The 26240-nt window shown below is 33.6% G+C and overlaps 1 protein-coding gene across 3 annotated transcripts in view; it reads right to left on the bottom strand.

Moving 5' to 3' along the window:
* Positions 1–26240, bottom strand: part of LOC128218088 (protein O-linked-mannose beta-1,2-N-acetylglucosaminyltransferase 1-like) — a 39953-nt gene continuing 13713 nt past the window's right edge. For all 3 annotated transcript variants that reach the window (XM_052925625.1, XM_052925626.1, XM_052925627.1), the window contains 18 exons: positions 22920–23046; positions 21497–21566; positions 20172–20355; positions 19807–19916; positions 18796–18880; positions 15179–15305; positions 13357–13426; positions 12225–12323; positions 11316–11414; positions 10690–10766; positions 9807–9900; positions 8909–8958; positions 8012–8138; positions 7210–7342; positions 5752–5910; positions 4919–5077; positions 4245–4373; positions 1–2989 (listed from right to left, as the gene is read on the bottom strand). In XM_052925625.1, coding sequence (XP_052781585.1) covers positions 2890–2989; positions 4245–4373; positions 4919–5077; positions 5752–5910; positions 7210–7342; positions 8012–8138; positions 8909–8958; positions 9807–9900; positions 10690–10766; positions 11316–11414; positions 12225–12323; positions 13357–13426; positions 15179–15305; positions 18796–18880; positions 19807–19916; positions 20172–20355; positions 21497–21566; positions 22920–23046 — 1999 coding nt within the window. In that variant the 3' untranslated portion in view covers positions 1–2889. The remainder of the gene's footprint in view (positions 2990–4244; positions 4374–4918; positions 5078–5751; positions 5911–7209; positions 7343–8011; positions 8139–8908; positions 8959–9806; positions 9901–10689; positions 10767–11315; positions 11415–12224; positions 12324–13356; positions 13427–15178; positions 15306–18795; positions 18881–19806; positions 19917–20171; positions 20356–21496; positions 21567–22919; positions 23047–26240) is intronic.

The following is a 26240-nucleotide window of genomic DNA, read 5'->3' as shown; positions in this document are numbered from 1 at the left end:
TAAATTTATTTCCATTTCAAGTATACACATAATTATAAAGAACCTCTAATCTCTATTCACAATATTGTACAAACTCGAGCATTTTAAATTATGATGTTATAATGGCATTCAATTTCATAATATATTTTGCATTCGTTTCAAGTATGCATAAATAGGATGACTTTATGAACAGATGCACATTATTATAAATTTATAATCATATCTATTAAATAAATGCATGTATTTGAATGTGGTGAAAGTTATTTAAAGTGACACTCTTATTCAAAATCAATACATACACATTTATTACAAACATCAATTTTGAGTGATACACCTTAAACAACTTACTAAATAATGCATTTATTGAAAATATAAAATACTGATAACAAGATCCTGACCGTGTATTTATTAGCTGAAAACGCAAAAATATTAAATGATTGGTGAATGCTAAAAGGTTTACTAAGATATACTTTGGGCTCAAAAGGTAGGAATACCATGTTTTCTGCACCTTTCTCTCAAATTTAAATTGGTATCCTTCATAGGAACCATTATTTACGGCATGTATTCATCTTTTTAGGTATATCAAACTCATTGTATTATTTGTTGTATATCTTATTTGGGAGTAAGAGTGCATCTTTAAATGATAATCGATGGAAACATGTAATTACAAACACAATCGTATGAATACGGTAACCCAACTAAATTAGGTTGGTTAATTCATTGATACACTCATCACTTTTTGCATCGCCGAAAAGATTCATCAATATTATGCATCAGTCGGATAAAAATATTAAACAATATATAAAAATAATATACACATTCAAATTAAATAACTATTATTAAAAAAGTATAACTATTATTAAAAAACTAACTTATTGCTGAATATATTTGACATTTGCGGATAATACATTTAAACTTACATATACATATTTTACAATAGAACTTGATTTGTTCGTTTATGGAAATAGATTTACATTTACAAAATAATAAAAACCCTCGGACTTTAGGGCTATTCCATTTAAACATATAACCCCTGGGGGAAGGCACTTCTTACATATACCACAACACTACAGAAGCAAATTTACCCTTTCAGGGTCCAAATAAGCAAAAGAAAGACTCCAACCCATATACAATTTATTCCCCCTGTGGGTTATATGTTTTACTGGAATAACCCTTATTGCTAAATTATTTAGAACATAAGTTATTTCATGAATATACATGGCAACAAGACATATTAAACATATATTGTCGTACGGGTTGGAGTAGAGGCTCAATTGGAATGATGGAAACTATATTATTAAAAAACTAACTTATTTCCAAATATATTTGACATTTGCGACTAATACATTAAAACTTACAAAATATCCATATTTTACAATACAACTTGATTTCTTCGTATATGAAAAAAGATTTACAAATACAAAACAATTTCATCAAGACCCTCGGACATTATTGCTGAACTTATAGAACATTATTTATTTCCTATAAATACATGGGAACAAGTCATATTAATCATATATCGTCGTAAGGATTGAGTAGAGACTCAATTGGAATGTTACTATCATGGAAACATGGCACAACCATGGTAATCCCTTTATATTGGATTAAAACACAACACCATAGATTATGCATGAATGGAACTAATAACTTTGATCATATTCTCTTACAGTAAACCACGTGATAAATTGGGTCATAAATGCTTCATCAGAAGGCAATATTTTGCTTCGAATGAAGACTTTAAAAAATGGGTATCATCACGATTTCTTCATCAATTTTAATGAATCAGTCTACGCCGCTTACGGAGCCCTTTTTACAGTTGTGAGTTTAGTTTCTTAAAACACTTCGACAAACCTTTTCACAATACGGCCGTCTGACGGAGCACTGTCAAAACATTATTTAGGAAATAACTTTTTAGTCAAAGTATTTGATGAAACTAGTCATCCTACCAAACTCCGCTTATAAAACGAAGGAAGGGCTCTTCAAGCGGTATAGACTGCCTTTTGTTGTATTTAAAATGGTATGGTTAAACAAAAGTTATCTATGTTTTAAGCCGACGCAGCATATGTGACGTTATTTATCACGTGATATACACACAGTGTCTAATAAGAGCGTTGCTGAGCAAATGTTCGTCTGTTCTTTTAGTCAAACAATGGGCAAAACTTTATAAATATTGGCATATTGTCTCTAACAAAATTTGTATCAAGTTTAACTTGAATATGTTGTACAGTTCTTGATTCATGGTCAAAGTAAGTGTTTGCAATATGTGTTTGCACAACGATATCATGGCTATGGCAATACCTTTTTTTCTTGGAAAAATAGACGAGCTAAAAAACAAAGTCTAGCCAATCACATAAATATGTCATGTACCCTCTCTATAGCACATACACATATGTTTTTCAATTCAAACAGCAAAAGATAAATAAGGCAGCAAACGATAAATACTAAAACATAGACAAAATACAGTACATTTCACTCTAGGCGCTGATTGGTGGAACAGCAAGCTATGCATTATGAATACAATTCTAAAACAATTTCTTGTATAATTGCTATAAATTATATATAATAATTATTTTATTGCATTTAAAGTAGATTTTATAGATTTCATTTGAAGTAGATATTCTTTAATTGATTTGAAGTAATTTTCTATTTCAACTAGATTTTCGATATTATCTATAATTCATTTGAAGTAGATTTTTTATACAGTCGAAACATGTTGGCTCCATATCGCTTTGCTTAACTTCTTCGTTGAACTTGATGTAAAGGGCGGATTCTTTATACTCTTTAAAAGTATTCCAGTTTGACTTGATGTTTACTAGGATCGAAGTATTTTTGCCGGTCCCTGGGATTTCGAGCCAACGGATTTTGATTGTATTTCATTTAAAGTGGATTTTCTATATATCTATACAACCACTACCGAACACCGGAAAATATTTTGACACCCTTGGGAATCATCTGTGCAAAAGGTGATTTGGTGCCAACCAAAAGTATTCTGTGGCTTTTAACAGTTACCCTGAAATGGAAATTAAAGTTTAATTACAATGCTCTTAAATTAAGACAAATCTACTTAAACAATCAAATATTTCATAATTGACCTTCTGACAAATGCCATTTCAACACACTCAAACGAATGGCTAGATATAAGTGAAAAACAGCTGATATTAATATTAATCTTTATAACACTAAACAGGTCTGTACTGAGGAAACTATTTTATCCTTCTTTAGCAACCTAACACTATATATTATACCTTACATAAATGTGTCCCTTCTTGGTGTATATAAAGCCGATCGGTCCGTATATCAATGTATTTTAATAAAACTCCAGTTTTCATGACGTCAGCGGTCCATATCATGTTTTTGGCCGGTCCGGACCTCTCCAAAAATACTATATGGACCACTGACATCATATAAATGGACCACTGACGTCATAAAAATGGTTATTCTTTCTTTCAATTTTCACAAGTACATTTCCGGATAATTTGACTCTATGAATTGGAGCTAAATTATCCAGTCAAAACTATGCAGTGCATTATGCGACAGGTCTCTATCCATGAAAACATATGATGAAGTATATAAAGCCGATCGGTCCGTATATCAATGTATTTTAATAAAACTCCAGTTTTCATGACGTCAGCGGTCCATATCATGTTTTTGGCCGGTCCGGACCTCTCCAAAAATACTATATGGACCACTGACATCATATAAATGGACCACTGACGTCATAAAAATGGTTATTCTTTCTTTCAATTTTCACAAGTACATTTCCGGATACTTTGACTCCATGAATTGGAGCTAAATTATCCAGTCAAAACTATGCAGTGCATTATGCGACAGGTCTCTATCCATGAAAACATATGATGAAGTACTAACAACAAAACCCAACTAAGACAATGATAAAACAAAAAGAGAATCGATCTGATGAATTTTGTAAAATATCATTACAGTTCAAACCAATATTAAATTGCTATTTTTTTCATTTATACTTGTGGTAGCTCAACAAAAGGCTTATCAGTTGATGCACTACTGTAGACTACAGACGTTTTTTTTTTTTTTTTTTTAAGATTTAGATGAGATCAATAGTTCGGGTAATTTGCCCTACTCCCTCTATCATATGAAGTTTTGCAAAATATTATGACTGTTAAAACAGCTTTCATTGACTGATTCCCATTATCATTGTAGAAGCACAAGAATGTCTTTTTCACGCTGAAAGATTTAGATGACAATATTTCATGTAAAAACCGGGAATTGTTCAAGGAAATAACCCTTACCTTATAACTCCTTTATAAACATTTTTGGGTAAATGTGAGTCAGTAAACACCAGAGCGAAACAGGAAGCCACTTTGTCCAACACTCCATACTGATTTAACGTCTTTTGTTGGAAATAAAGAACATAATCTCTGCAAAAAGAAGATATACAGTAATCACTCTTTCCTTGGTAATATCCAACAAACAAGTCAGATATTTACCTCTAAATATACGTGTATACTATATACACTCATCTCTTCTACAAATCAAGAGAACATCATGTATACTAAAATTTAATGTTTTAAGTTTTATTTTTTTAATCAATTAGATATTTATATAGCTTTTCACGTGTTTTTTTAGAGGTGACAAGACTTGTTTTGCATAACCGCTTCCACTAGTTCAAGTCACTTTTGATGTACCGGTTAATAGGTTTAATTTCAAGTCAAGTAAATAAATAAAAATAAAATCTGATGATATCATCAAGAAGAATACTTAGAATATTTAATTGAACCACATTGTATCTAAAGGGAATGTGTTTGTTTTTCTAACCATGTTAGATAAAATATCAAAATGCCAAAGAAACAGTTACAGCTACAGAGATAGACATTAAATGTATACAGGATCAAAATATCTATATTATATAGGGGGCAAAAAGTGTTCTCAGAATGAATTTATTATTATATTTACAGAAACTTACTTGTTTTTATCGCCAAGGCTTATAAGCTGCTCTGTTGAACTGCAGTCTTCTATAAAAGACTGGTTGATAGGCAATGCCTTTGTGAGAAGCTCTTTGATCAGACCGTCATAGTTCTTGGCTGTCATGTTTTGTACACCAACTAGAGTGGCTATACGCTCTCTATAAAAGTAACAGATTCGCATGTATAATAGGAATATTTTACTCATTGGTCGTAAGTATAAAAACATGTGTATAACGCTTATATAACACAACTCTGTAGTCTGTTCCTTAGATAGAAACAAGTATTACAGATGCCCTTCTCAAATACCAAGAGTACGCATACAATGGTAAACAACGATGCCTTAAGAAAATACCAATAGTAATCACACAGATGCAGACAACAAAGCCTTAACAAAATACCAATAGTAGGCCCACATATGCAAACACTCATCTATTGTTCTTAGTTGGTTGTCAAGAAACAATAAAGTCGCACTACACCTTGCCACACAAACATAATCAAAATCATCATTAGAAACATACAGTCGAAACCCGTAAGCTCGATATCGAAGGGACTGGCCAAAATACTTCAAGCCTTGCGAATATCGAGCCAAGTGGGCATGTTTACAAAGATTAAAAAAATCAGTCCTTTACATTCTGACAGTTCAAGCGAACGAGGAAATCAAGCAAAATGATATCGAGTCAAAGGTTTCGAATGAAATTGATTCATGTCAATATTTTGGATAAATGTTTTGATATAGAAAATGGCAACAAATTTTGAGGATTTACCATTGCCGACACCAGAGGTATGATAATGATGTTATACTTACAAAACTTTGTTACTGACATAAACTTACACATTGGTTTCTCGGGGTGAATTAAACATTCTGACCAGATAGTCTTCATCTTTATTCACCCCTTCATATATCTGTCTGAAAACCCTGGATACATCAGGTACCAGCATGTAACCATAGTGACTGGAGTTGTACAGGGGTAGAGACCAACTATTCCATGACCTGGAAATAAACAATGTTTGCAGCAACATCCCTGTTCAGCCCTGCATTATCTGTCTGTAACCCCTGGATACATCAGGTACCAGCATGTAACTATAGTGACTAGAGTTGTACAGTGGTCAAGACCAACTATTCCATGATCTAAAAATAAACTATGTTTGCAGTAATATCCCTGTTTGACCCCACATATATTTGTCTATAAACCCTCGATACATCAGGTACCAGCATGTCACCATAGTGATTGGAGTTGTACAGGGGACCAACCATTCCATGACCGGAAAATAAGCATTGTTCGCTTTGATACCCCTATTCACTATTTCATTTAATACCCCTATTCACCCCTTGAATAAACCCATATTCATCCATTCGTATCATAACCTTGTTCAGTCCTGATACACCAGGTACCAGCATATGTATAACTATAGACAAGTATAGTTGTATAGGGGTAATTATTAGAACCATTATACGATATACCACAGCCTGATAAAAAGAAAATTACTATAATCTGGAAAAACACACTGATCAACCCTTCACAATCTGCGATCAAGTATTGCATATAAAATGTTTCTATTGTATGACCAAAATAGTATGCGAAATCAAAACATAGTATAAAATGTAATTTATTGCAATTGTCCTTCAGTCACTGCCAACATCCCACAATCTAGCAGGCGCTTAAGCAGTATTTTATTTCCAAATGTTATTAACACATACCACAACAGACAACTTCCATACCTGACATTACAGCAGCCCTTTAGGCTGGACCTCATCCTATTGCGGACAATACCATTCCTCACATTACAGCCGTCCTTTTGGCTGGACCTCATCCTTTTGCGGACAATACCATACCTGACATTACAGCAGTCCTTTAGGCTGAACCTCATTCTATTGCAGACAATACCATACCTGACATTACAGCAGTCCTTTAGGCTGGACCTCATCCTTTTGCGGACAATACCATACCTGACATTACAGCAGTCCTTTAGGCTGGTGCTCATCCTTTTGCGGACAATACCATACCTGACATTACAGCAGTCCTTTAGACTGAGCCTCATTCTATTGCAGACAATACCATACCTGACATTACAGCAGTCCTTTAGGCTGGACCTCATCCTTTTGCGGACAATACCATACCTGACATTACAGCAGTCCTTTAGGCTGGATCGTATCCTTTTGCGGACAATACCATACCTGACATTACAGCAGTCCTTTAGGCTGGATCTCATCCTTTTGCGGACAATACCATACCTGACATTACAGCAGTCCTTTAGGCTGAACCTCATTCTATTGCGGACAATACCATACCTGACATTACAGCAGTCCTTTAGGCTGGATCTCATCCTATTGCGGACAATATCCATCTTAATCATAAAGCCAAGGCCTGGGAAGTCTTCAACACGGTACAGCAATGATCTGTTGCCTCCACTGTTCTCAAAACCTGAAAATCAGCAATAGATGTCTGTAAGATATTATGCTCTTCAATTGTCCAAACTCGTAATCAACATTTGGTGTCTGATTCACTGCAATAACCTTTGAACTCTACATTTGGTGCCTGTTGTTTTGTGTTTATAATGTTGACTATTCCTTTAAGCTGTGACCAACTGAACTTTCATAAGCATGGTCATCTAGAAACTTTGGATTCTCTCCTCCCCTAAGCAGACTGAAGGATGACTTCTTTTCCTTGTTTTACAGCTTCTTATTTGTCTACTTTGAGCGTGACTTCTTTTTTTTCTTTTCTTACATGACATAATTTTTCTTCTCCTTTTTTTGCACATATCAGAGGATTAAAGAGTGAAATATTACTAAATATAATTATTACTCATCGTCAAGCCTTCTCAAGATTAATATGGTAGTTGCTCATTAAAAACCAATCAATACATATTGACACAATTAAGTTTTAATCCTTGGCATTTGAGCTACTGACCATTGAAAATATCAAAATATCCTTTATATGAAAAATCTGCAATAAATCATCATAAATGTATAAATATCATAAGTAAATGAGCAAAAATGATTAATGCAAAACAAAACATTTATTGAATCTGACCTCACAAGTATCCAGATTTCACAAGTTGCCACATACCTTAGACACTTCTCATGTACCTACCATTGTAGTTGAATGCAGAGACCCCAAGTAATGAATCATCCTGGTCAAGAGCTGGGGTACACTGAGCCAGGAAATACAGAAAATCTGGTGATAACATCAACTCTTCTTCCAAGACTATCAGGTATTTCTGAAATTACAGGAAATACAAAAAGTCTGGTGATAACATCAACTCTTTTTCCAAGATTATCAGGTATTTCTGAAATTACAGGAAATACAGAAATTCTGGTGATAACTTCAACTCTTTTTCCAAGATTATCAGGTATTTCTGAAATCATAAAGTGATATCATACAACCAGTTGACCAGGCAAGGTAATACAGTAAGAGTTCTCAATTTAACATCTGCAAACGTGATGAAACAACAGCCATTTGTGTAAGATACATGTTGAAAGACTAGCTCTTCCATATGGGCAGTCATTTACTAAACTTTACAAACATGGATATAAGCAATGGTTATTCCAATATACATGTAGCAAGACTTACACTCACATCCAACACCAATTCAAGTCCTTTATCATAGACAAGATAAAGGTGCGCACACATAAAGAACATGGATCAAAGCAATGGTTAATGGCTGATACATGGGGCTGAAGTATCTAGCCTTTTAATTTAGTAATTTGCACATAACCATAAGTTCACTCTGATGCCATTCGGCTTGGTGAATGCTGAGGCGACATTTCAATGCATGATGCAGCAACATTTGCTTGGACTATAACTAAAATTGTGTTAATGATGTAGTTCTCCAAACAGGAACATTCTTATTCATATACAGGTCAGTTTGATTGTCATTATAAGCATTCAAATGATTACAAATATGTCATTATTGATGGTTTTAATATATGTTCACATTAGAGACAGAATACAAATTTCATAAAATGCATTAACTATTGCTATACTTACATGTTTAGTAAACATTCTTGACACTTGATCTATGGCTTTAATAACATGCTCTGAAAATAAGACCATAAATTGTAATGCAAACATGTTTCTCTTGCAAATATTGTGATTTATCATATGCTTTCCATTGGTTTATAGAAATTTATCAGTGAAATAAAATTGTTATTGCATTGTTTGAAACAGTGAAATTATTAAATTGATATATGTCATTGTTTTGAAATTTTAGCCCATTCTCTGTTGGTGCTCACTCAGTGAAATATATTACGATCTTGCAAGCAATTTGGCTTAAGTTAAAAATGATACTTAAACCTGTTATATTTTGAGAAACCGGCACCTGTTATTGGGTTTAGGGTTTAAGCAATGTTTTAAAGAGGACAGGGTGCTTATGTCCAAACAGGCATATTGCTTTAAGTTGTGATGAAATGAAAAATAATGATTCAACATGCAATGTTTAAAATGTGTTTTATTGAAGTTTAAGGTTTCAACTTACAGATATATTAAGCGCGTATGTATTTAAAATCTTCAAGAAGCTTTTAAACAAAACAAAGTACACAGTTGATTGTCTAAAGCATTCAATTCTACAAAGGCAGAAGGGTGTCCATTCTTGTCTTTGAGAAGACAGTAGGGTGCACATGCACATGATGGTCTCAATGAGGGCGGAAGGGTGCTAACAAAAAAGGGACAAGTTGCAGCAACCTTCCATACCTCTTTAGCTAAACCCTGAATAACGGTCTCCATGAGGGCAGAAGGGTGCTACCAAAACAAGACATGGTGCAGCATTCTCCTTTTAACTATTTAGCAGAACACCTAAGGTTGGTCTATGTGGGGCTTTATGAAGCAGATGGCCTTCTCCAAAGATTATAAATATCACATAACAGTTACATTAAACTTCTTTGAGTACCTGAATATTCAAGAGTGCCGGATATTGAGATGTTCTTGAACATAAACATGTCTGCCAACTCGGCATGCTCGGGAAACTTTTCATCCCAGGCCACCTAAAAATGGAAAGCAATTACATTGAAGGAACAGGTATGACAACAAAATAGGAGGTTAATTGTTTGTTTTTTTGTGTAAGATCGTTATTAATTTTACTAAGTGAGCACCTTAAGTTATATTTCACAAGTGGTGTAGCAATGAGTGAAATATTTACTTGCGCTGTTCTTAAGGTGAAATATATTGCGATCTTTCACTGAAACCAACATTTTTTCTTTTAATTATATGCCTGGATACAAAATGACATTTTTTTGGAATGAAATTGAAGTTTTTCAGAAAAGTGTGCAAAATTGTATGGAAATGTTTCCAAAATGACGTCTTTGAATTGTTTCCATGCCCTGTGCACACTGACATTTGTTTTTGAAATTCAAAAATTGCTAAAATTTAAGAAACAGTATTTCGCTGATAAATCTCCATTTATCATCAGAAAGCAGATAATAAACTTTTCTATCGTATTTCCTTTGTGTTAATGTTATCAATAAATAAAATGTATTTAGTAATATCTTTGTATTTAAAAAATGTATTGGTGAATAAAATTTAAGTGATTTTGGGTTTTTGTGAAAAATTGTATTGTTTTATTTTATGTACCTATTAGAGCCTGTATTGGTAAAGAAAATTTAAGTAATTTTGTGACTTTTGTGAAAAATTGTATAGTTTTATTTTATGGAGTTATTAGAAACTGTATTGGTAAAGAAAATTTAAGTAATTTTGTGATTTTAGGCAATTGTTGTTTCACTAAAATACGCTCACGATTAGCTAAATAGTTATCATGATAAGGAATAGACGATTACCACAACATTGTCTGGTTTCACTCCTGGTTGCATTATTGTTGTTTCCATGGTCTGTACAAGGGCATTGTGGTTGAACCCTGAAACATGGATACACAGAAATCACCATCAAACTTTTAATGTCTTTGCTTTTTAAGCTAATATACAACCGTGCACTCGCACGAACATACATGTCCGCATAAACACCAATGCATTCCAAAATGCACGCAAACATACACAGATTGAAAAAATAATGTTATGTTCAGTTCTAGTGTTTAATTGTCAAAACAGTTAATAAAAATAGCCCACAAATAAATTAAAACAACTGCTATGAATTTGCTAGGAAATCTAAATAAATAACCCAGAGACATGTGGCCAAGTACAGCATTATACGAATAAATAAATAACAGTTTACCCTTAAGATAAATTGAAACAACTGCTATGAAAGGTTTGCTATAAACTCTTAATTAAATAGCGTAGAGAAATTTGGCTAACAACAGCATTATAGGAAGTTAACTTCACAATAACTGTGCCACGGAATAGCAAACATTTTTACAAAACAGAGAAGCAAAAATAATACTAATAATGAAATATATGGAAATTTATGTACAAATTTGTATCTTAATTTTAAGACAAAGCCAGTGACTTACCTGGAACTATGAGTATTGGTGAGGAGTAGACTTCATTCTGGGCCAGTTTCTCATCAATCAGCTTCACTGGCTTCAAGAACCACTTATCTATATGCTGGGCTACAAATCAAGAGTTGTCTGTGTGAAGTGATGAATTTTTAGACATTCATAGTGAATAAATCATATCAAAATCATTGTAAGTAGATACTGATACAGTCAATATATGGGATATTACTAGACAAAAAAGGGCCATAACTTGGCAAAAAAGGGTATAACTTTGCAAATAAAGGGGTATAACTTGGCAAATAAAGGGGCATAATTTGAACGATAAAGGGGCATAATTTGACAAATAAAAGGGCATAACTTGGCAAATAAGGGGCACAACTTGACAAATAAAGGGGCATAACATGACAAGCAAAGGGACATAACTTGACAAATTAAGGGGCATAAGTTGAAAAATAAAAGGGCATAACTTGACAAATAAAGGGGCATAACTTTGCAAATAAAGGGGTATAACATTGCAAATAAAGGGGCATAACTTGATCAATAAAGTGGCATAAGTTGGCAAAAAAGAGGTATAACTTGGCAAATAAAGGGGCATAAGTTGACAAATAAAGGGGCATAACTTGACAAATAAAGGGGCATAACTTTGCAAAAAGGGGTTAAACTTGACAAATAAAGGGGAATAACTTGACAAATAAATGGGCATAACATGACCAATAACATAGATTACTTAAAACAAAGGGGCATAACTTGTTAAAGGTTGTAACACATGTGCTTCTTGTTCAGTGTCTGTCAGGCCATAGTTGTGCCTCTTCACAGAATATTGGTAAATGTATTTGCTACTGGGCTTGTACCTGTAGTTCTCATTGTATTACATGTAAATTATGAGATGTAAATTAACTGATAAAATGAAGAGAAAATACAGACCTGCACAGAAATCAGCATAACCGTCATATTTCTTGCAAAACGCTCTTTTTACATCGTTCCTGTAAACCACTGGATCAGGAATGAGCTCGCTAGACTCAACTAAGGAAATAATGATTTTGGTAATCACATTTTATATAAATGTATTCTAAAGTTACTACTGCATAACCTTCACAAATCTAAGTCATCTCACTGGAATAAGAAATTCAATAATTGCTACACAGCCTAGTTAAATAAAAAAAAAATTAAAGCTGCACTCTCACAAATTGAACTTTTTGACAACCTTTTTTTATTTATATTTTTGTCTTGTAATGAGCCAATTTATGCCATAATGCATGTAAACCAGTCATATAAGACTGCTGGCAAGAAAATTAGGTCACAGATTTTTATATTTCCGTTCAAAAATTGATGTTTTGTGCATTTTACTCTAACTGTTAGTAACGCTTCAAGCCATAAAATATTGATTTTTGAATGGAAATATGAACATCTGAGATCTGATCTTTTGTCAGTAGTCTTTTATCATTGGTTTGCAGATACTTTTGCACAAATTTTCTCAATCCAAGACAAAAAATATGGAAGTTGTAAAAATGGGTGAGAGTGCAGCTTTAATGAAATTGGATTTTTTTAAGAATGTTCTTTTCGAACACTTTCTGTGAACCACTGGGTATAAACTCACAAAGACAGAATGAAACGAAGGAAAACAAAGTTAAAACTAAAGATGTCCGTGTAGCATCCATTGTATTATTAAGTATTAATGGAGCCATTTACTCATAAACTTTCCAAAGAAGCAGGGTTTTCATAATTTTACACATGTTCAAAATTGAAAGTTTTATTATTTTGTTTCCAAATATCGCTCAAATTTTCTTTAAAACAATTTGTCTAATGTCAAATTTTCTTTAGAAGACATTTGCAGTGATACATTTATAAAAGTAATTAGTTTATACTAATTAACCATTAAGCTGGATTGTGATGAAGCTGTTAGTTTATAGAATCACTGTTCTGGTGTCCATTTTGAGAGGCTGTGAGAAAATTCCGCTGGTGGGGATCGAACCCACAACCTCTTGGGTGAGAGACAGACATCTATACCACTAGATCACTCTCACCATTAAAGGATAATCAAAGTCATCATATTTACCTTTGCTTGCAACACAGAACGAATCTGCCAGAGGTTTTGGCCATTCTCCATCCATACCTGCATAGCTAATCTGGAATAAAAGTTTGTACCATGTTTGGGGGTGTGTTATATTTTGTTTTAGGCGGGAGTGTTGGGAATCGGTTCAGTTTGACTGTCGTTAATCGGTTTCATTCAAGTACCGATTATTGATAGAACGTTAGTTTTTTGACAAAACCTTAATGGTAGTTTTATTCTTGTACAATAATTTGTAATCCTTAACTATGCTTATACTTTACATATGTTTTTTAGTGTTTTTTGTTGTTGCTTTTGGCCTCATTGTTAACTTTAACAACTGAACACTTCCAAATGTCTAAATGAACTGAAAGGAGGATTGTGGAAATTATCTGCATGCAAATAACAAGAGGGAAGAAGAAAACAATGCCCCGTTGAATCAATAATCAATTATGACCAAATACAATCAATTCTCACCAATTCCAGGTCCATCCAATCAATTTTAGATTATAATCGATCATCAGAACATCACTAGTGGGCAGAGCTTAAGCGTGCTTTATCTATTGTGCTGATAAATTGATATTATTGAACGTTGTCTTTAAGATGTCCTAACATTATCAAACCCTCGTTATCAAAATTATGCGCTTGCTGGAATATGGAATTAATGTGTGAATCTACTGAAAAGGATATTGTTCACTCGCACAGAATGAGCCCAAATCAAAATGTTACTTGCACAGAATGAGCCCAAAACCAAATGTTATTCGCACAGAATGAGCCCAAATCAAAGCGTTACTTGCACAGAATGAGCCCAAAACCAAATGTTACTCGCACAGAATGAGCCATAATCAAAATGTTACTTGCACAGAATGAGCCCAAATCAATATGTTACTCGCACAGAATGAGCCCAAATCAAAATGTTACTTGCACAGAATGAGCCCAAATCAATATGTTACTCGCACTGAATGAGCCCAAATCAATATGTAACTAGCACAGAATGAGCCCAAATCAATATGTTACTCGCACAGAATGTGCCCTAACCAATATGTAACAAGCACAGAATGAGCCCAAATCAATATGTTACTCGCACAGAATGTGCCCTAACCAATATGAAACTAGCACAGAATGAGCCCAAATCAATGTTAATAATAAACCCAAATCAAAATATTACTTGCACAGAATGAGCCCAAATCAAAACGTTACTTGCACAGAATGAGCCCAAAACCAAATGTTACTCGCACAGAATGAGCCCAAATCAAAATGTTACTCGCACAGAATGAGCCCAAATTAATATGTTACTCGCACAGAATGAGCCCAAATCAATATGTTACTCGCACAGAATGAGCCCTAACCAATATGTTACTCGCACAGAATGAGACCAAATCAATATGTTACTCGCACAGAATGTGCCCTAACCAATATGTTACTCGCACAGAATGAGCCCAAATCAATATGTTACTTGCACAGAATGAGCCCAAATAAATATGTTACTCGCACAGAATGAGCCCAAATCAATATGTTACTCGCACAGAATGTGCCCTAACCAATATGTAACTAGCACAGAATGAGCCCAAATCAATACGTTAATAAGAAACCCAAATCAAAATATTACTCCCACAGAATGAGCCCAAATCAAAACGTTACTTGCACAGAATGAGCCCAAATCAATATGTTACTCGCACAGAATGGGCCCAAATCAATATGTACCTAGCACAGAATGAGCCCAAATCAATACGCTAATAATAAACCCAAATCAAAACATTACTCGCACAGAATGAGCCCAGATCAATACCACAGAGGAAAGACTCCTTATATTTTGTGCCAACCAACTTACCTTCTCCAGTTTGGAGAATCCCTGCATGCCTTTTTGCCCGACAAAATACCAAACATCCCGGAACTGAAGATTCTGCGCCATACTGCTCCCGAGTTTGTTCAGCAATTCTCTTGTATGGATTGTTAACCTAAAATATAGCGAACAGTTCATTGGAGCTGTTGAGGACTAAGGAGTTGATATTTTTTTTAAGTGAATATTTTTACAATAACTTTGCCAAGGTTTGTAAACACTATTGCGAAAAACAAAGCTGCAAATATCAGCAAATATATATGAAGAATAATGGCAATTTGTATGACAAAGCAAAATTTAAACTTATCATGAATGGTAATTTTTACTGTGAATATTTCAAACCTTAATATAAGTTTAAGCTGCAATAAAAAGAATCAAAAGTTGTTAAAACGATGAATCTGTGAGATTCCAGCATTGAAGCTGCTGTACTCTTACATATTGACCGTTTTGACAATTTTTTTTATTTTTTTGTCTTCGAATGAGCCAATATTTGCGTAAATGTCTGGAAGCTAGTTATATCAGACTGATGACAAAAGACAAAATTGAAATTTCATATTTACATTCGAAAATGATTGTTTGTAGGCGAAAAGCATTACTAACGCTTTAAGAAAATTAGTTTTTCGACATAAATAATAATATTTTGAACATCAATATGACATTAATATCTGCGATCTGATCTTTTGTCAGCAGTTTTATATTAATGGTTTCCAGAGATTTACAGACGATTTACAAATGGTCAATCTGTGAGAGAGCAGCTTTAAAATAGCTAATGCAGATGCAGATTGCATTATATAGCTGCCTTCGACTAGTTTGGCATTTAGCTTAAGAAAAATATATTTGCTTGATATTTTTTTATCAATTTTCTTATTTCTTTAGTATTTTTAACTCTACATGTATATATAAGGATACATTGCCAAACATTCAAAGCTGGTTATTGACAATCCTGAGAAAGACCCATGGGTCTCTTTGAGTATAAGGGTTTCATGCCCACAGCAGGATATACATACTTAGACCCATTTCAATATTGTTTTCTCAGTCATTTATGTTCATTTAAAGGTACATATATGTACTTCCTTATGCTTTATGCAAATCTCCACGAAAAAAATAATCTTTACAGCTGTACACTAACCTGGATATAGTTCTCAATTCTGATTTTAGGAATTATTTGCATGCCTGAATGTTCTTGAAAAACTAGAATTCTGAGGAAATGGATGTGTTGCCTTTTATGGGTGCCCACCATAATTGAACCAATTTAAGTACAAATTTTAATGTAAAGGGACAAAATTCTGTAGTGAAATGAGTGACTAAGGCAATTTATCACAAAATCAAACTGGAACGAAATATTATGCCTACAAACACCATCACCGAGTTTCATCATGTTGGGTTTTAAATATCGAAGCTATTTTCTGCACAAGATATAATCCTTCTATTTTTAATGCTAAAGGGGCATAACTCATGGAGTAACTGAGAAGATTCACCCCAAGATGAAATATGACTGAGACATTATTATGCCCACAAACTCTGTCACCAAGTTTCATCAAGAGTGGGTAATAAAAACTGTAAAAATTGGCCACTCAAATAATCAGTTTCTACTTTTCAAGGAGATTTGTTGATCAGCGCGTATTCAAAGCATAATCTAAAGATACAATTAATTGAAATATATTACATGAAAAATAATTTAATTGGTTGTTAAATTGAAACCCATGGAAATTGTATGTATGGATGCTTTGAGGATTAAGGGCCCGCCTCTTCAGTAGCTAGTAATGTACTATGTAGAGACATATGTCTGACAGTTGGAGTTGGTTTTTGTTTGATGTGTGAGGTTAAAGATGCACTCAATACTCCCAAATATGTTATACCACAATTAATACAATTGTTTTAATTTACCGAAAAGGATGACTTAATATCGAAAAACAATGGTTCTTATGAAGGTGAATTTGAAAGAAAGGTGCAGAAAACACGGTATTTCTACCTTATGAGACAAAAGTTGATAACTGTAAATCGATTAGCATTCAAAAGTCATTTAATATTTGTGAGTATTCAGCTATCAAATAGACACACTTACAGTCTTGTTATCAGTTATTTTCCATGTAGTTAAAAGTTTATCACTCAAAATTTATATTTGTTATAAATGTGTATGATTTGATTTTAAATACAAATGTTGCTTTAATAGACATTCTATAAATGTTACACATGATTCCACTCTCACAGATTGAACGTTTTGACGAAAAATTTATTTTTGTCTTGGATCGAGCCAATTTTGTGAAAATGCATGGAAACCAGTGATTTAAGACTGCTGACAAAAGATCAGATGGCAGGTTTTCATATTTATGATAAAAAAAAGATGTTTTATGCATTTTTCTTAAAGCATTAGTAAAGGTTTTAGCCTTATATCATTAATTTTTTCAGGTAAATATGAAAAACTGCAATGTGATCTTGTGCCTTATATCACTGATTTTCTGATATTTACGCAAAATTTGGCTCATTCCAAGACAAAAAAAAGAAAGTTGTCTAACGGTTAATCTGTGAGAGTGCAGCTTTAAAGCCATGATTATTCAATGCTTCAAAACCTTGAAATGCTAAGTTCATTTGCTAACACCAGTCAAGGCAGTAACTAGACATGCTGCAATGAGACTTACACCAGGTTTTCATTTTATAAAATCAGAAGGTTCAAGCCAATTGAACAATTGACCAATAGGCATACATTATTATAGGAACAAGTATAACTCTTTATACACTGTATATGCTTGAGGTTTTTCTACAAAAGGCCTACTATAGCAAACCCACCTCTGAATAGAAATCCTGAAACAGTTTTATGTATGGTTGTTGAATTAAATATCCAAAAAAAAATATGAATATTGTTTTATTTTTTCATTTTGCAAGCTAATAATGGTGAACATTTGTGCCAAGGTCTTGCCAGGACAAGGTAAAATACATTATAGAACTTTGATTAATAATGACCCTTAAATGTGACCTTGACTTTTGACCTACAGACTTGGGTCTTGCAAATGGGTGACGTGACACAGCGTTTAATCATGGTAAACACTTGCGCCATGTTTTTTTTTAAATCACCTTTTGTATAAATTTACAGCCAAGACACATATTGTTGATGCCTTCCAAAAAGCCCCCAACGGGGCGATATATATAAATTAATCTAAAAGCCTTGGAAAAGGAAAAATTGGTAACCGAAAAACTGATTAATGGAAAAAAATAATCTTGGTTAACAAAAAATTTGGTTGACAAAAACTTGGTTAACAGAAAACTTGGTTAACAGAAAACATGGTTAAACGGAAAAACCTGGTTAACAGAAAACTTGGTTAAAGGAAATCCTGGTTAAAGAAAAACTTATGGTAGTTAATGGAAAACTTGATTAACAAAAAAACTGGTTAACAGAATACATGGTTAAACGGAAAAACCTGGTTAACAGAAAACTTTGTTAAGGGAAAACCCAGTAAATGTAAAACCTGCTTTACAGGAAACCAAGAAATCTTGGTTAAAGAAAAACTTGGTTAATGGAAAACTTGATTAATTGAAAAACTGGTTAACGGAATATATGGTTAAACGGAAAAAACGGGCTAATGGAAAACTTGGTTAACAAAACAACCTACTTTCTTGCACCATCATCAAAAGCCACCAGTATGACGATGTCTCCCGGAGACAACGTCTCCAGATAAAGCTCCAGAGTCAGACTGTCTGAAAAATGAAAATATGGCAATGCATAATCATGGGTAAAATATGTGTAATCAAACTCATGGACATTAACATTTTATATGTTTGTAAAGTGCTGATGACATCTTTGGAAAATAGACATGCAAAAAATCTGTCTTTTTTTATGACACTGCAAATATATGCAACAGAGAGAAAGAGAGAGGGGGAGATAGAGAGAAAGAGAGGTGAAGAGAGGTAGGGAGGGGGGAGGGGGAGAGATTATTTATTATATATCCACACGCAATACATATTGCAAAATACAGTAGTCTGTATTCCACTCCAGTGCATTATAACCGTATTCTCTGCTGATGTCACATCAAAAGCGATGTTTAAATGACATCATAAAACAGAAGAGTGTGTCATTAAAATTATATGTTTTATGAAAACAAGTGTCTTTAAAGTGATTTAACCAGTAATGTGTATAATAAGGGTTATTAGTACTTCATTATGATTCAGAACATCGTATTTGACTATCATGGATTTTTGCAGATGTGACTTCACTCGGCTTGAAATCCAAATCTGCAAAAATCCACTCGAGTTTAATACAACCTCCCGGACCGAAAGGCATTACTAATAACCCTATTGTATTATAATGCAACACATGATACATGTTACAATGTAAATGCAGTAAACATCATCATCAGTAACTTTTATAAAATAAGACATTCTTTTAAGCTTAACTTTTCTTTGATACTATATCCATTAAATTGGCAAGAGTACTCGTATTTATTTAGATCCTATAAGAAATGGTCAAGAATGGATAAGGTCAATTCATCTCTTACCTTTTACAAATTGTTGTAATATAAACGCAGATTTTAATGTCAACAGCATTGAACTGTATCTTGGTAAATCACCGTCCACAACTACGTTTTTCTTTCAACATAAAACGCTTCCAGTTATACTGTATTTACCCTTTTCATATGTGTCGTATCTGGATGCAGATTTTGGCGTCCCAGTGTATGGGTCTACAACGACTACATTCAACCCTCGTCCTCCTCCATTGATGTCCTTTCCTATTACACTGTAAGGCACAAAATACGAAAGCTGGATGGATGCATGTATGAACAAAGACTAGCATAAATTTGTAAGTCTTGTATTTGAATATATATATGATATGTAAAGCTTGTATCCAAAAAATAGATGGATATGAAAATGTATTAGATTCATAACAAGTGCTATCACAGAAAAGATTACTACCCCCACTTGTCGCTTGGCACAAACAAGTACAAAGTGTCAAACCATTGAAGGAAAAATATGAGTAAAATCAAAAACCTACATTCGTCCGTTGACACAGATTTCCGGGAAGACTTGATCTTTCTCTCCCGTACTGACACGGACTGGAAATTTTTTCCACGGGCAACTGTTCACCATCCCACAATTCTTCATGACATCACCGAGTTTCACCTGTATGTTCATCACAAGCTTTGGTAGAACCTCTTCCACACTCTTCACTGGGCCCACTGCACAAAATATATAATCATAAACATTTATTATTAACACGTTCTTCAGATCTAAGTCAGATGTAGATATTTGTAATAAGAATTGATAATTAAAAATAAATGTGTTTAAATACAGGTATCTTCCAAACTTTTTTTTAAACATTTTCTTGACAATTACTTTACTCAATTTTCCATCACAACCAAGGCTTCTATCTCTTCTTTTGACTGCATTTATGAAGAACGTTTTAGATTGATAAAAAAATACTAAAATGAATCATCAAAATAATGCCTGGACAAGGATCATTTCAACCTTTGACCTCCTAGCATGACCGTTATTTTTGAAATGCAGACCCGGGTCTTGCGTGCGACACGCTGCCTCATCATGGTGAACCTTGATGGCAAGTTGTTTGAAAATCCTATAATACATGGTAAAGATACAGCCCAGACAAGGATAATTTCAAACCTTGACCTCTATGGGTGACCTTGACCTTGTGCATGACGCGCCACATCTCTCAAGTTTTTGAAAATCCGAAATTCCATTGTCAGGATACAACCCAGACAAGGATCTTTTCAACTTAAGACCTCCGAATGTGACCTTGACCTTTGAGGTACAGACCTTGGTATTGTAAGTGACAAGCCGTCTCATTATAGTGAACCTCCATGGCAAGTTTTTTGAACATCTTACAATGCATCGTCAAGATACAGCCCAGACAAGGATCATTTCAACCTTTGGCCTCTAAGACTGACCTTGATCTTTGAGATACAGATCTGGGTCTTGTGCGCAACACACTATCTCATTATGGTGAACCTTTATGGGAAGATTTTTTAAAACTCCTTTAATGAATGGTCAAGGATCATTTCAACCTTTGACCTTTATTAAAGCATGACCTTGAATAATGAGATGCAGACCTAGGTCTAATGTGTGACTGCCTCATCATGAACCTTATTGTTTTTTTTTAAAATTCTGAAATGCATGGTCAAGATACAGAGATCAGTCCGGATTCATGCATGCACACAGGCACACACATAAACAGAACTGCCATTGTGACAATCTTGTCACGCTCACGGCAAGCGGGAAAAAACCCCAAAGTGAATGTCAAAAGGCCCAAAACTGGCATTGCCCTTCATATGTGGGTTCAAAATCTCAAGAATATGAACTCACATGGTAAATCAAAACATCCCATTTTTTCTATGATCCCGGCATATCTATCTCCCTGTTTTTTTTTCAATACCTGAAAACAATCAAAATATCTAGATTAATTTTTCTTTCTTTATTGCTTTGTAGTTTAAAAATTATTAATCATAGATTTTACATGTGTCCAAGGATTGCTTGATGTTTCATAAATATTATGCATTGAGTGAAAATTTGTTTTCATGGTTCATAAATTATGTATTTTTATTAAACAGAAACTTTTGTATGCTTATGAAATAAAATACATTTAAAAGTTGTTTTTTTACGTCAAAAAGACAAACCCTTATTCTTTGACACACATACGCTATAAGAGGGGTTTTCTTTTTACATAAGTACAATTTCAAGCCACTTATTAAAAGATGACAACCAGGAACGAGCTTTATAGAGAATCAGAGAAAAAAGTACTACCGGGTAGTTTATTTTTGGGATTAAGTTTTTAATATTTTTTTCACTGTGGAAGAAGACAAGATTTGAAAGAAATGAAACCCCTGTTAGTGTCAAACTTTCTCCTGGTTTTAAATTTCATGTTTACAGTCATGTCTGTCCCTTTCCGACCCCCCCCCCCCCCACCCCCACCCCTCGATCCCATCAGATGCCAAATGGATTGGAAAAATGGCCCGTCATTAGAGTCTTTAATGAACCGCAAAGCATGCAAGGAGCATTAAAGATGACCACGACTCTGAACTTTAACCTACTGGCCCTTAAAGGTACTCGCTCATCATGTTTTTGGACCAAAAATTAGTTTTCCCGATAATGCATCTGAAAACACTTCATTATTTTATTCTATGATATATAATTATACTTTATTATAGTATAAATTAGTATTTTCGTTCAGTGGGGTGCAAACCTACACCACTTAAGTCAAAAAAGACAAGAAAAACTTTGAAACCTGAAGCCTTCAACACTTGGCCACCAGAACTTATACAACAAAGATGGATATTCTAACCTTTTAACAATACATTGATAAGATCAAGAGATAATGTCAAACAACTAAATTAAACCACAATAAAGCCGTTATTAAGTAACTATTAGCCTTATTAACGCTAATGAAAAAATTTCAAAGACGATATTTGAGCAAATATCAATTTTAAATTTTTCTTAAGAGTAAAAGCTTTTGGTATCTTAGTTTTAATACTCCTAATGATTTGCCACACTTTATTTTGTTATACAAGAGCATTGTACAAAAACATGAGCGAGTCACTTTAAACCTATAGGGGTCTTCTACAGACAATGATCACTGTGTATACCATATTTAAAGCTTCTAAAACAAGTCATTCAAAGTGATCATTTGGAACTGAAATTGTAACACATCAGAAAACGAGACGGAGGATGAAGCCAATAACAGGCAAAGTAGCCCCTTAGTAAGCCAGGTGACACCAAATCATTTTCTCACAGATTCAATCCCGTAGCCCTGCAGAAGCCCTTTCTGTCCGATGTAAAGATAGCCGTCTCGAAAACCAACATTATCAATTTTCTCCGCTCCAAATAACTTCAGCCATCTTCTTCCCTCTTCACTGAGGCTGAAATGATGTTTTAGTATATATTTTTCTTTTACTCTGAAAGTTTCCAACATCCATACACTGAAAAATGACATGACGCTTAACAACCTTGGTATAAATATTCATAACTGTCAAGCAAAATAGAGATTTTAAAAAGTTTAGTTTCAACTTATTTATTTTACAAAAATTGTGAAACAAGCTATCACAACATTTTATTAATCAATCTCGTTGACACTATGTTAAGCAAGAGTGTGGTCTTATGTTGAGGGGAGAAAACCGAATTAAGTCCTGCTTGGTGACCACAAAAAAACTCATATGTGCCCAGGCCGTGAATTGAAACCAGGTCGCCTTGGTGAGAAGTGAGCACTCACAAAACCACCGTGCTAACTGGACTACCATTGTTAAATGGTCACATGATAACACCTTGCCCGAATTTCTCGAAACTTCTTAAATCCATTATAACAGGATTAAGCTAAGCTCACTATTTTTGTCCTTCAATAATTTGCTTGTAATTTTTACTTCTTTTTAGAGTTTTTATGCTTTAGATAGAAATAAACATATTGATTATCACAATAAACCATTTTTCATTAATAAGAAGAGCCGTCACAGAGACAGCGCGCTTGACTATTCCGCCGCTTTTCAGTGTCAGGATTGAAAAGTTTTGGCTAAACATGCATGGATCACTGTTAGATTAGATTTCAATGCAATTCATGATGTGCGGAGATATTAACATAAATGTGGTAACATGGAAAATTTCAACCAGATTTTTTAAGTCTAATAATAAAGGACAATAATTTGCAAAATACAGTTATATATCTTGGTTATTCAGTTATGTTGAGTGGCTGAATACCATTCTATAAAGTCTCAATGCAATACATCCAGTAGTTGCTGAGAAATTAACCTATGTGTGCTTACACGCAAAACCTTAACCAAAATTTCTATGTCGAATAATAAAGGGCAATTGTTTGCATTAAATGAAACTAGAGTTGTCTTACATGGTTAATCAAGTAGGCTGGATGGTTGAGTACCATTGTATCGAGACTCAATGCAATACATCAAGTAGTTGCTTTGATATTAAAATAATGTGTGCTTGCACACAAAACCTTAACAAGAACATCTAAGTCAAATAATAAAGGCCTATTTTTTTAATTAAATGCAAACTAGAGTTATCTAACTTGGTTAATTAATTAGGTTGGATGATTGAGTACCATTGTATCAAGTCTCAATGCAATACCTCAAGTAGTTGCTGAGATATTAACCTATGTGTGCTTGCACGCAAAACCTTAACCAAGGTGTGACGCCAACGCCGACGCCGACGCTTGGGTGTCTGAGTAGTTTAGCTCTCCATTTTCTTCGAATAGTCGAGCTAAAAATGCAATTTTAGTATGTATTATGCCATATTGAAATAAGCTACTTAAGCCTGTTAAGCTTAAGAAGTTTCGAGAAATTGGGGCCCGGACAAACAATTACACATAGTCATAGATTTAACAATTATATTGTTTGTATTTTGTTAAAGAAAGTAGTTCATTTTGTTGGCGGTTGTATTCAGACTAAGCGTCATATCAATTCACAAATACACAAAAGTATTACTTACATGTATTTCTGACAACGGAAACAAGACTTAGTTTAACTAGAACAATTTATCTACCCAAGTCAATTAGTAAGGATTCAAAAAATTTGACATCCCATTTTGTCTCTTTTACAAATACTTGCTATGACTTCATTAAAAATGCTTAGGATCAAAAGAAATAAATTAAACAATCATTATCCATAGCGGCCTATGAAATTATTATGTTAGTGAAGTTAAGAATGTAATGTTATGTTAACCAGTCATCGAAATAAGGCTTTTGGATGGACAATGGTATTTTTGCTTGAAATAATTCTTTCAACAAGGACTGCTATATAAACTCCAGAAATTGAGCAAGTCTGGAAATTATTTTACCAATGCAGGGCGAATGGGCTTTTTTGCTGTCTTATTTCGACCACTGGTTTAAGAGCAATCAATACAGAAAATTCTAAAATTGGCCCAAATTTCTTGAACGAGCTTACTTAGTCTTTTATAAATGATCAAGCTAACCGCTTCTTTTTTCACTATGTCTATAAGATTTCTTGAGACTCTTCAAGCTGCACACTCAATGCTTGACCATTTTGACAACTTCTTTTACATTTTATCTTGGAATTAGACAATTGTTTGCATCTTGAAAACATTGAATGATATAAAACTGATGACAAAAGATAAAATTCAGTTTTTTATATAAATATTAAAAAAATATTTTTTAATGGCTAAATTGTCTCCTTATCTGTTCTATAATGGGTTATATAAAAAAAAAAGTGAAAACTGTCAAGCTGTGACATTAATTGCAGCTTTAATCTAAAAGGATATCATCTGTAAAATGATCACAATATTATATTTTCTATTTTGTATAACCAAGTTTAAGTTAGAAGCATTGTTGTGATATTTGAGAAATTAGGGCCAGATTAGAAAATGCTAAGAGAGAGAGTTTTTTTATTATTTGTTAGTTATTACAAATAGTAAAACAAACTACAACAGAAAAAGACAGAATAAAACAAAAACTATAATAAGTTAAACAGTTGTTATTTATGTTATTATTATCATTATAATAACAAAATGTGAGTTTTTACAATAGAATTAACCGCTAATAAATTGGTTAAAACAAAATTCCAAATCAACTGTGCCCAAATCTTACCTACATGTAATTCACCAAAATCTAAACAAATTATTATCACCAATGAATTTTTTTTACAATATGGCATTTACTATCAGAAATCATATACGACATGTGTACATGAGAGTTTATAATGTTTAAGAAAGAAGAGCAATGCAAAATGAACACAACTCTTGTTTTCAGTATAACAAAGGGGCGTAACTCTACTATTATTAAAACCAGAGTTATGGGCCTTGCCGTAAATGTGTTTTTTGTCTCTGGCAACATGTGTACCAAGTTCCATTAGGATATCTTGAACCAATTTTTTAGTTATGCTTATTAAGATAAAGGGGCACAATAAACCGGTAGGTTTACACTGGAAAGATAATAAAAAAAAAAATAGCCTTTAAAAATGGGGTTTTAATTAATATCTACATGGCCACAAATTCCCCGCTTCAAAAAGGCAAAATATCATGTGTGTTTAGCTGTACATAAGTCATCCGCTTTTTTTATTACAAAAATCAAATGAGTTGAACATATTAAAGCTGC

The sequence above is a fragment of the Mya arenaria genome, chromosome 14 (genome assembly GCF_026914265.1).
Source record: "Mya arenaria isolate MELC-2E11 chromosome 14, ASM2691426v1".
In the NCBI taxonomy this organism is placed as follows: domain Eukaryota; kingdom Metazoa; phylum Mollusca; class Bivalvia; order Myida; family Myidae; genus Mya; species Mya arenaria.
Note: the sequence above shows the minus strand (reverse complement) of the source record. Positions and strands in the feature narration are given on the sequence as shown.